Source organism: Accipiter gentilis, chromosome 33, assembly GCF_929443795.1.
Source record: "Accipiter gentilis chromosome 33, bAccGen1.1, whole genome shotgun sequence".
Lineage (NCBI taxonomy): Eukaryota > Metazoa > Chordata > Aves > Accipitriformes > Accipitridae > Astur > Astur gentilis.
In genome coordinates, this window is record NC_064912.1 from 23,335 (window position 1) to 34,752 (window position 11,418).

At 70.1% G+C, this 11,418-nt stretch overlaps 1 protein-coding gene across 1 annotated transcript; it reads right to left on the reverse strand.

Annotated features, from left to right (window-relative positions):
- Nucleotides 1–4,635: 4,635 nt before the first annotated feature.
- LOC126034115 (mitogen-activated protein kinase kinase kinase 11-like) lies at nt 4,636–11,418 on the reverse strand. The gene is given in 12 exon segments (XM_049791401.1): nt 4,636–4,704; nt 4,706–4,772; nt 5,378–6,140; nt 6,236–6,312; nt 6,399–6,483; nt 6,832–6,948; nt 7,051–7,282; nt 8,033–8,202; nt 8,587–8,735; nt 9,151–9,331; nt 10,087–10,234; nt 10,236–11,418. Coding segments are annotated over 12 exon segments (2,556 nt in total). The 5' UTR covers nt 10,734–11,418.

The following is an 11,418-nucleotide window of genomic DNA, read 5'->3' on the forward strand; positions in this document are numbered from 1 at the left end:
TCCCTGATCCCCCCAAATCCCTGTGCCCCCTAAATCCCTGTGCCCCCCAAATCCCTGCATCCCCCAAAATCCCTGTGCCCCCCCAAATCCCTGTGCCCCTCCAAAATCCCTGCATCCCCCCAAATCCCTGTGCCCCTCCAAAATCCCTGTGCCCCCCAAATCCCTGCATCCCCCCCAAATCCCTGTGCCCCCCCAAATCCCTGATCCCCCCCAAATCCCTGTGCCCCCTAAATCCCTGTGCCCCCCAAATCCCTGCATCCCCCAAAATCCCTGTGCCCCCCCAAATCCCTGTGCCCCTCCAAAATCCCTGCATCCCCCCAAATCCCTGTGCCCCTCCAAAATCCCTGTGCCCCCCAAATCCCTGCATCCCCCCCAAATCCCTGTGCCCCCCCCCAAATCCCTGATCCCCCCAAAATCCCTGTGCCCCTGCCAGACCCCCTGTGCCCCCCCAAATCCCTGTGCCCCTCCAAAATCCCTGCATCCCCCCAAACCCCTGTGCCCCTCCAAAACTCCTGTGCCCCCACCAGACACCCCGTGCCCCCCCCAGGCCCCCTGCGTCCCCCCAAATCCCTGTGCCCCTCCAAAACTCTTGTGCCCCCCACAACCCCTGCGCCCCCGCCAGACCCCCTGTGCCCCCCAACCCCTGCACCCCCCAAAATCCCCGTGCTCCCCCAAACCCCTGCACACCCCCAGACCCCCCATGCCCCCCCCGAGCCCCCTGCACCCCCCAGACTGGGCCTGGCTGGGTGCCGTGTGCTCGCACACGCGTGTGCGCCTGTGTCCTGGTGCACTGGGCGGGCACCTGTCCCCGTGTCCCCATCCCCATCCCTGTCCCATCCTGACCCTGTTCCCACCCCAGTCCCCGTGCCACCCTGTCCTTGTCCCCGTGCCACCCTGTCCCCATCCTGGGCCTTATCCTTGTCCCTGTCCCATCCTGTCCCTGTCCCCATCTTGGTCCCCATCCCATCCTGTCCCTGTCCCCATCCCTGTCCCTGTGCCATCTCCGTGTCACCCCATCCTGATCCCTCTGCCACCCTGTCCCCATCCTGGGCCTTATCCTTGTCCCTGTCCCATCCCGTCCCTGTCCCCACCCCTGTCTCCGTTCCATCCTGTCCCTGTCCCCATCCCACCCCGTCCCTGTGCCATCCTGTTGCCATCTGCTATCCCGTCCCTGTCCCCATCCCGGTCCTTGTCCCCGTCCCATCCTGTCCCTGTCCCCATGCCACACTGTGCCACTCCATCCCGTCCCTGTCCCATCCTGTCCCTGTTCCTACCCCGGTCCCCATCCCATCCTGTCCTGTCCCTGTCCCCATCCTGGTCCTTGTCCCTCTCCTGTCCCTGTGCCACCCCGGTCCTCGTCCCTGTCTCATCCCTGTGCTGTGCCATCCCTGTCCCTGTCCCCATTTCCGTCCCATCCCATCCTGCCCCTGTCCCCATCCTGGTCCTTGTCCCTGTCCCATCCTGTCCCTGTCCCCATTTTCATCCCTGTCCCCATCCACCATCCTGTCCATGTCGCCATCCCTGTCCCCATCCTGGTCCCTGTCCCCGTGCCTGTGCCATCCCTTCCTGATCCCTGTGCCACCCTGCTCCTGTCCCCATCCCTGTCCTCATCCTGATCCCTGTGCCATCCCATCCTGTCCCTGTCCCCATTCTTGTCCCTGTCCCACCCCGTCCCCATCCCTGTCCCCATCCTGATCCCTGACCCTGTGTCATCCTTCTGCCACCCCATCCTGTCCCTGTCCCCATCCTGGTCCTCATCCCTGCTCTGTGCTCATCCCCATCCCTGAGCCATCCCTGTGCCATCCCATCCTGTCCCTGTCCCCACCCTGATCCCTGTGCCATCTCCATCCCATCCCATCACTGTCCCCATCCTGGTCCCTGTGCCACCCCAGCCTGTCCCTGTGCCACCCTGTCCCCATCCTGGTCCTCATCCCGATTCCTGTGGCACCCTCTCCTTGTCCCCGTGCCACCCTGTCCCTATCCTGGTCCTTGTCCCTGTCCCATCCCGTCCCTGTCCCCATCCCTGCCTCCGTTTGTTCCATCCTGTCCCTGTCCCCATCCCTGTGCCATCCTGTTGCCATCCGCTATCCCGTCCCTGTCCCCATCCTGGTCCTTGTCTTTGTCCCTGTCCCATCCTGGTCCTTATCCTTGTCCCTGTCCCATCCCGTCCCTGTCCCCATCCCTGTCTCCGTTCCATCCTGTCCCTGTCCCCATCCTGTCCCCATCCTGGTCCCCATCCCACCCTGTCCCTGTCCCCATCCTGTTGCCATCTGCTATCCTCTCCCTGTCCCCATCCTGGTCCTTGTCCCATCCCATCCTGTCCCTGTCCCCATCTCGGTCCCTGTCCCATCCCATCCTGTCCCTGTCCCCATCCCAGTCCTTGTCCCTGTCCCATCCTGTCCCTGTCCCCATCCTGGTCTTTGTCCCTGTCCCCATCCCTGTCCCCATCCCATCCTATCTCTGTTTCCATCTCGGTCCCTGTCCCATCCCATCCCATCCCATCCCTGTCCCCATCCTGGTCCTTGTCCCCGTCGCATCCTGTCCCTGTCCCCATCTTGGTCCCCATCCCATCCCATCCCTGTCCCCATCCCAGTCCTTGTCCCTGTCCCATCCTGTCCCTGTCCCCATCTCGGTCCCTGTCCCATCCCATCCTGTCCCTGTCCCCATCCCAGTCCTTGTCCCTGTCCCTGTCCCCATCTTGGTCCTCATCCCATCCTATCCCTGTCCCCATCTCGGTCCCTGTCCCATCCCATCCCATCCCTGTCCCCATCCCAGTCCTTGTCCCTGTCCCATCCTGTCCCTGTCCCCATCTCGGTCCTCATCCCATCCTATCCCTGTTCCCATCTCGGTCCCTGTCCCCATCCCGGCCCTCGCTCCCGTCCCCCCCCCGCCCCATGCCGTCCCCATCCCCGTACCACGCCGTCCTCCTCCTGATCCCCATCGTCCCCCCCCCCGATCCCATCCCATCCCGTTCCCCGTTCCCGGCCTCGGCGCTCACCGACGCGGAAGCCGGAGCCGGTGAGGGTGTCGGCCGCGTGCCCGTTCTCGCCGATGAGCGTCATGTTGGAGCCGGGTTGGCAGGAGTCGCGGCAGAGCCCCTTCAGGCACGTCCGCCGGCAGATCAGGGGGGCGAAGACCACCTTGAAGCGCTCGCGGGCCACCGCCGTCCCCCCCCCCGCCGCCCCCGCCGCCCCCCAAAGCCACCAGCGCCCCCAGCACCACCCACACCCCCCCCCCACCGCCGCCCCATGCCGCCCGGACCGGGGGGGGGCCCGACCCCCGACCCCCGATTCGGGGGGCCGCGAGAGGTCACGCCGAGCGCGGGTTGGGGGGGTCAGGGCCCGCCGCCGGCCTTCGCGCCCCCCCCCCCCCCCCCACCGCCGGCCTCGGTCGAGAGCGAAGGCCGAGCGCGGATACCGGGGTGTCCCCCCCCCCCCAGGGGGGCTCCCGGACACCGGGACGTGGGGGTCCCCCCCTGGGCTGGATGCTGTGGAAGGAGGGGGGGGGGGGGGGCGTTGGGGGTCAGCGAGGGGGGGGGGGGCGGGTTGGGTGTTTTTCCCCGCCGGCCGCCCGCGTTCCCGTCGGCCTCGGGAAGGCGGACGCTCGGGATCGCTCCGGAATGGGGTTGAAGGGGGGGGGGGGGTTGGGGGGGGGCCGGCTGGGATCCCGCTGGAGCGGGGGAGGGTGGGCGGGAGCCGGGACGGCCGGGTGCTCGCCAGGAATTGGGGGGGGGGGGGGGATGGGGGGGGGAGGGGAGGAACCCGGATGGCCGGGTCCCGCTTCCAGCGCTGGGAAAGGCCGGACGCGGATTGGGGTGGGGGGGGGCAGCTGCCGAACACCCGGGTGTCCCCCCTGTGGGGGGATGGGGGGGCGATGGGTCCCGTCGTGGGGTGCAAGGAGGAGGCGGGGGCTGGGGGGTCGTCAGGAGTTTATTTGGCCGCGTTCGCTCCCACCCCCCCCTCCCCCCCAACGCCATCGGCGCCGCTTCGTCAGCGCTAACGAGGGGGGGGAGGGGGCAGCACCCCTTTCCAGTGTATAATCAGCCCCACTCCCCCCCCCCCGGGGGCGGGACTTCCTGTTTTTCCTGCCAGAGGGGGTGGGATTTCCTGGTTCCCCCCCCCACCCCCCCCCGGATGAGGGTGGGACTTCCCATTTTCCCCACCAGAGGGGGTGGGATTTCCTGTTCCACCCCCCCCCAGATGAGGGCAGGATTTCCTGTTTTCCCCACCAGAGGGGGCAGGATTTCCTGTTCCCCCCCCCCCCCCCGGATGAGGGTGGGACTTCCCATTTTCCCCACCAGAGGGGGCGGGACTTCCCATTTTCCCCACCAGAGGGGGCGGGACTTCCCATTTTCCCCCACTGATGGGGCGGGATTTCCGCTTTTCACTGCCAGAAAAGGGGGACGGGGGGCGGGACTTCCTGCCGTAGAAGGTGTCCCCGCCTTGGCGAAGGCGGGATTTCCTGTAATGCCCTTTGCTTTGACCTATGGGGTGCCTGAGTGGGCGGGACTTCCTCTGCCGCCAGCCATCTGTCCCGTCCCTGGGGGTGGCAGAGGGTGGGGCATCCCTGCAGAGGCGGGACTTCCTGCGTCGCCCCCCCTGCCCCGCCCGGGGGAGGCGGGAGCGTCGTCGTCCCTCATTGGTCGTTGAAGGGGTCGCGGGGGGCGGGCCCCAGGGGTCACCAGGGGGGCGGGTCCCGCCGGGGGTCCCGCCGAGACGAAGCTCCAGGGGTCGATGCGGGGGCGCAGGGGGGAGGGGCGGGGCCGCGCCGCGGGTCCAGGGGGGCCGGGGGAGCCGGGGGGGGCGCGGGGACGGGGGGCTGGGCAGCGCCACGCCTGGGGGGGGGAAGCCAGGGAGGGGGGGGGTCGTCGGGGGGGTCCGCGGCCCTCCCCGAGCCCCGAAACTGGCCCCCCAGCCCCCCCAGAACCACCCCCCGCCCCCCCCCCACGGGTGCCCCGACCACCCCGTAACTGCCCCCCCCCGGGCCCCCCAAATGCCCCATCGCCTCCCCATAGAGCCCCGCACCCGCCCCACGGATGACCCCACCATCTCAAATCTGCCCCACGGACCCCCCCCGCTGCCCCATAACCACCCCACAGACCCCCAAGTGCCCCATAGCCACCCCACAGACCCCCAAGTGCCCCAGAGCCACCCCACAGACCCCCCAACTGCCCCATAACCACCCCACAGACCCCCCAACTGCCCCATAACCACTCCACAGACCCCCAAGTGCCCCAGAGCCACCCCACAGACCCCCCAACTGCCCCATAACCACCCCACAGACCCCCCCAAGTGCCCCATAACCACCCCACAGACCCCACCAACTGCCCCACTGACACCCCCCCCCCCAAATCACCCCTTATCCCCAGCCCCACTTACCCCACCCGGGGGTCCCAGCGCCTGGGCTCAGCTCGCGGGGTCTCCGGGCACCCAGGGGCGACGGCTGCAGCACCAGCTCGGGGGTCCCGGGGGTCCGGCCACGGCTCGGCTCAGGGGTCCCAGGAGTCCGGGCACGGCTCGGCTCAGGGGTCCCAGGGGTCCGGGCACGGCTCGGCTCAGGGGTCCCGGGGGTCCGGGCTCCCCCTTGCTCAGCGGTCCGGGACCAATTCAGCTCCAGGGTCCCAGGGGTCCGGGCTCGCCCCTGCTCGGGGGTCCCGGGGGTCCGGACCTGACCTGGGTCCGGGGTCCCAGGGGTCCAGACTTGGCTCGGATCTGGGGACTCAGGTGTCCGGGCTTGGCTTGGCTCAGGGGTCCCGGGCGTCCGGGCGCGACCCGGCTCAGGGGTCCCGGGCGTCCGGGCGCGACCCAGCTCGGGGGTCCCAGGCGAGCTCAGCTCTGGGGACCCGGGGACCCGGGCCCGGCTTGGCTCAGGGGTCCCAGGCGAGCTCAGCTCCGGGGACCCCGGGGTGCGAGCCCGCCCCGTCTCGGGGGTCCCGGGCGCGCGTGCGGGCCGGCGGGGGGACAGGCGGAGAAGGCCGGGGGAGGGCGGGGGGCTGCGGGGGGTCGCGGGGGGGGACAGGTCGCGGCCAAGCCCCAGGGATGCCAGCAGGGCCGAACCCCGCAGCAGCGCCCGGCGGAGCAGCCGCGGGGTCCCCCCCCGCTCCCCCCGGCCCTCCTCAGGCTCGGGGGTCCCGGCCTCGCCTGCAGGAGATAAGGAGGGGGTCATGAGCAGGGCGGGACCTCTGACGACCACCCAGGACCACCCCCCACCCCCCCTGCCCCCCCCAGGGACCCACCGTTGGGGGACGCATCCCCCGGGCTGAGCTCGTCGGCGTCCAGGTACCAGGTCGTCTCCTCCGGCCGCAGCCTCCGCCTGCGGGGGGGGCCCAGGTGTCGGGGTGGGGGGGACCGAGACCCCCCCAGACCACCCCGACCCCCCCCCAGGGGTGCGGGACTCACCTGCCGTTGAGGGCGCTGCCCTTCCCCCCGCGCCGCTCTGGCCCCCCGAGCCCCCGCGGTGGCTCCTCCTCCTCCTCCGGCTCCACTGGGGGCAGAGAGGGGCGTGATGTCATCCGCAGGGCGGTATGACATCACACCCGGCACGGCGTCATTGCAAAACACTCCCGCCCTCCCCTAGCTGTGACGTCGCACCCCGCCCACCAATCCCAGCCGGGTCCGTGATGTCATTTCCTCCCGCTTCCCTTCCCGCCACAGTGTGACATTGCTTTCTCCATCGGCTAGCTGGTGATGTCATATGTCAGCAGCGATGACATCACCACCCCGGACTCCCTAGCCAGCTAGGACACCTGACATCACCTCCCAGCAGATGTGACATCACAGGCAGCGCCTCCCTGATTGGCTGCCCCCCCCCCCAAGTGATGACATCACTCACGCTGGATGGCGCGCAGGCGGGGGAAGGGGGGCGACCCCCCTCCCGGCCCCTCCTGGGGGTCACGGCTCCGGGGGTCCCCCCCCGGTGCGGCCTGGACCGTCAGGCGGTGCTTGAAATCTGGGGGGGTGAGGAGGGGGGGGACACAGGGGTCAGCAGAGCCCCCAGTCCCCCGCCCAAACCCAACGGCCCCCCCCCCCCCAAAGCCCCCCACCCCCGTACCCTGGGGCATGCCGATGTGGTCGGCGGGCCGTCGGGGCCGTCGGAAGGGGGGTCTCCGTCGTTTGGGGGCCGGGGGGGGCCGGGGGGGTCCCCGCAGCATCAGGCTGAGCTCCCGCTCCAGCACCTCCAGCTCCCGCCGCGCCACCGCCGCCTCCCGCTGCCGCAGCGCCTCGGCCTGGCACCGCTGCGCCCGCGACGCCCGCGCCACCGCCTCCTCCCGGCTCCGCAGCTCCTGGGGGGAGGCACGGGATCGGGGCGGGGGGGGGACGGGACACGGACACAGACCAACCGTGAGCAGCACTGGGACAGGGTCAGGCTGCCGCTGCAGGGTCTGGGGGGGGCACTTGGGGGTCCCAAGGAGTCTGAAAGTGGCCCGGGGGGGGTTGCAGGGTGTCCTGGGGGGGTCCCAGGGGATCAGAGGGGGTCCCGAGGGGGTCCCAGGTGTTCCAGGGGGGCCCCAGAGGATCTGAGTGTGTCCCGGGGTGCTCCCAGGGGGTCCTAAGTGTCCTGAGGGGATTCCAGGGGATCTGAGGGTATCCCAGGGGGGTCTCTGATGATCTGAGGGTGTCCCAGGGGGGCCTCAGGGGGTCCTAAGCATCCCAGGGGGGTCACAGGTGATCTGACAGGGTCCCAAGGGGGTCCCAAAGAATCTGAGAGTGTCCTGAGAGGGTCTCAAGGGGTCCTAAGTGTCCCAGAGGAGTCCCAGAGGATCTGAGGGTGTACCGGGGGGGTCTCTGAGGATCTGAGGGTGTCCCAGGGGGTCCCAAGTGATCTGAGGAGGTTCCAAGGGGGTTCCCAGGGCATTCTAAGTGTCCCAGGGGGGTCCCAGAAGATCTAAGAGTGTCCGAAGGGCATCCCGCGGATGTCCCAAAAGGATCCTAGAGAGTCCCAGAGTGTCCCCACGGTTGCAAGGGGTCCCAGGAGGGTCCAGAGGGGTCCCAGGTGTTTGGGGAGGGTCCCGGGGGCTCCCCCGGGGCGGCACCTTCTCCCGCGCCCGCAGCTCGTCGAAGAGCCCCTGGATCTCGCGGCGCCAGCTCTCCTGCAGGGAGTGGAAGGACTCGGGGGGCCCCAGCCCCGCCGGCTCCAGCCCCGACAGCCGCCGCAGGATGGCCCCGAAGCCCGGCCGTCGGTGGGGGTCCTGTTCCCAGCAGGCTGCGGGGGCACCCAGGGGTCCAGGAGGGGCTCCTGGGGAACCCCAGTGTCCCCCATGGGACGCAGGGGCTCCCACCGGGGACCCAGGAGTGCCCTCACGGACCCAGGCATCCGGGTATCCCAGGACTCAGGAGTGGGGGTCCCCACACCCCACCCAGGGTCCCCAGGACATCCAGGCACCCTCCACCCCCCCTCCACAGACCCAGGTGTCTGGGTACCCCAGGACTCAGGAGTGGGGGTCCCCATCCCCAACCTTCCCACCCAGGAACCCAGGCGTCCAGGTCCCCCCCAACCCCACAAAAGACCCAGCCCCCTGAGTGCCCCCTGGGTGTCCGGGTACCCCCCAGAGGTCCCAGCGCCCCCCTCAGCCCCCCCGGCACGAACCTGCCATCAGCTGGGCGAAGGGCTGGGGGCAGGTGGAGGGGATGGGCAGCGTCAGTTTGTTGACGGCTACCCCGTAGGCCACCGCCAGCCCGTCGATCCCCCGGTACGGCACCTCCCCGGTCAGCAGCTCCCACAGCAGCACCCCGTAACTGGGGAGGGGGAGGCAGGGGGGCGGTGTCAGACCCTGAACCCGCTCTGACACCCCCAAAAACCCCCGGGGACCCAGGTGTTCGGGTGCCCTGCATCCCCCCCGCCACGGACCCAGGTGGCCAGGTACCCCCGGGTACCCAGGACATCCAGGCACTCTTCATCCCCCCCCCCCCTCCGCCTCCATGGACACACGCATCTAGGGGTCTTCCACTCCCCCCACCCAGGGACCCAAATGTCTGGCTACCCCAGGACTCAGGGGTGGGGGTCCCCACGCCCCCCCAGGGCGTCCAGGACATCCAAGCACCCTCCACAACCCCCCCCAGCCCCAGATGTCGGGGCCCCCCAGGACTCAGGGGTCCCCATCCTCCCCACGGCACCCCCCGGGACCCCCCCCCCCCCCTCAAGACGCGGTACCTCCAGACATCGCTGCCCTTGGAGAAGGTGGACGCCTTGATGACCTCGGGCGCCATCCAGGCGTAGGTGCCGGCCGCGCTCATCTTCGTTGTGCGCTGCCACTCGCGGGCGAGGCCGAAGTCGGTGATCTTCAGCGTTTTCCCGCTGACGTCGTCTCCCTCCACCGGCTGCGCCAGCAGAACTGAGGGGGGAGCAGGGGGGGTGGGTCAGCGGACCCCGGCGTCCGGGACCCCCCACCCCTGGGACCCCAGCCTTGACTCCCAAGGGGCTCTGGGGTCCTTCTCTGCCCCACGGGCTGTCCCCTGACCCATCACCAGGAGCACCCGTGGGTGCCCCATTACCCATTACGCGGTGCGTCCCCCTGCCCCATTGCCCCCCACGCCATCACCAGGAACACCCATGGGTGCCCCGTTACACAGTGCATCCCCCCCCCATTGCCAAGAGCACCCATGGGTGCCCCATTACCCCGCTACATAGTGCATCCCTCCCTGCCCCATTGCAAAGAGCACCCATGGGTGCCCCATTACCCTCTTATATGGTGCATCCCCCTGCCCCATCACCAGGAGCACCCATGGGTGCCCCATTACCCCATTACAAGGTGCATTCCCCCTGTCCCATTTCAAACAGCATCCATGGGTGCCCCATTACCCATTGCATAGTGCACCCCCCTGCCCCATTGCCCCCCAGCCCATCACCAGGAGCACCCATGGGTGCCCCATTACCCTTATATGACGCGTGTGCCCGCCCCATCACGAAGAACACCCGTGAGTGCCCCATTACCCATTGCACAGTGCATCCCCCTGCTCCACTGCCCCCCACCCCATTGCGAGGAGCACCCATGGGTGCCCCATTACCCCGCTACACAGCGTGTTCCCCCACCCCATCCACCGGGAGCACCCACGGGTGCCTTCCCCCCACCGCCACCACCATGCTCACCGTTGCTGGACTTGAGGTCGCGGTGGATGAGGGGGACGGGGGTCCCGGCGTGCAGGTATCGCATCCCCCGGGCCACCTGCCGGGCCCAGTCCAGCAGGACAGCGGGGGGCACCCTGCGCCCCGCCAGCGCCCGCGAGAGGGGCCCCCCCCGCCGCGAACTCCATCACCAGGCAGAGGTGGGGGGGCTCCAGGCAGACGGCACGCAGGGCCACCACGTTGGGGTGCCGCAGGCGGGCGTAGAGCCGGGCCTCCCGCCGCAGGCTGGCCGCCCCCGCCGCCCCTGCGTCCCCCCGTGCCGCCTTCACCGCCACCACCTGCCCCCGCCAGGTCCCCCGGAAGACCCTCCCAAAGCCCCCCGCCCCGATCACCTCCTCCAGCCGCAGCTCCCCGAAAGCCGCCCGCGCTGGGCCCCCCCCTGGGGGCGAGGGGGAGCGGGACCCTCCCGGGGAAGGGGGCGAAGGGGAGCGGGACCCCCCTGCGGAGGCAGGGGAAGGGGAGCGAGACCCGCCCAAGAAGGGGGGGGAAGGGGAGCGGGACCCCCCTGGAGGGGACGGGGATGGGGAGCGGGACCCCCCCAGGAAGGGGGGTGAGGGGGAGCGGGACCCCCCCGGGGGGGACGGGGAGAGGGACGCCCGGCCCCACTCCATGGGGTGCTCCCCCCCCACCCCAGCCCCCCACTGGGGGTCCAATGGGTGCTTGGGGAGGGAGGGGGCTGCTACGGGTGCCTGGGGGGTCCTACGGGTGCTTGGGGGACCCCATGGGGGGTCCTATAGCTCCTGGGGGTCACTGGGGTCTTCCTACAGGTGTTGCCTGTAAGGTCTGACAGCTCCGGCGGGGTGGGGGTGGGGCGGGGGGTCCCGCTGGGGCAACGGGGTGCCTGTGGGGGTCTAGGAGGGGTCTCTGGGGGCCCGCGGGGGTCTACAGGGATCTATGGGGTCTAGGAGGGGTCTCTGGGGGCCCGTGGGGGTCTACGAGTGCCTATAAGTGCCTATGGGGATCTCTGGGGCCCTATAGGAGTCTAGGGCTGCCTATGGGGGGGTCTAGGGGTCACCGGGGGTCCCCACGGGCCGCTATACCTTACCTCGGTCTCTACAGCTCCTACGGGTCCCTGATGGGTTGCCAGGGTCCCTGGGGGTCCTATAGGTCCCCCCCCAGCCGCTACAAGCCCCTGTGGGCCCCCATGGTCCCTCCCCTGACCCCCCCCGACCCCCAGCAGCCCCCGTCCCGTCCCCGCCTGGTCCCCGCCGGTGCGTCCCGGGTCGGGGGGGGAGGGGGGGGGTGTTTAAGGAAGCGGCATCCCCCGGGATGTTGCTGGGGGTAAAAGGGGGGGGG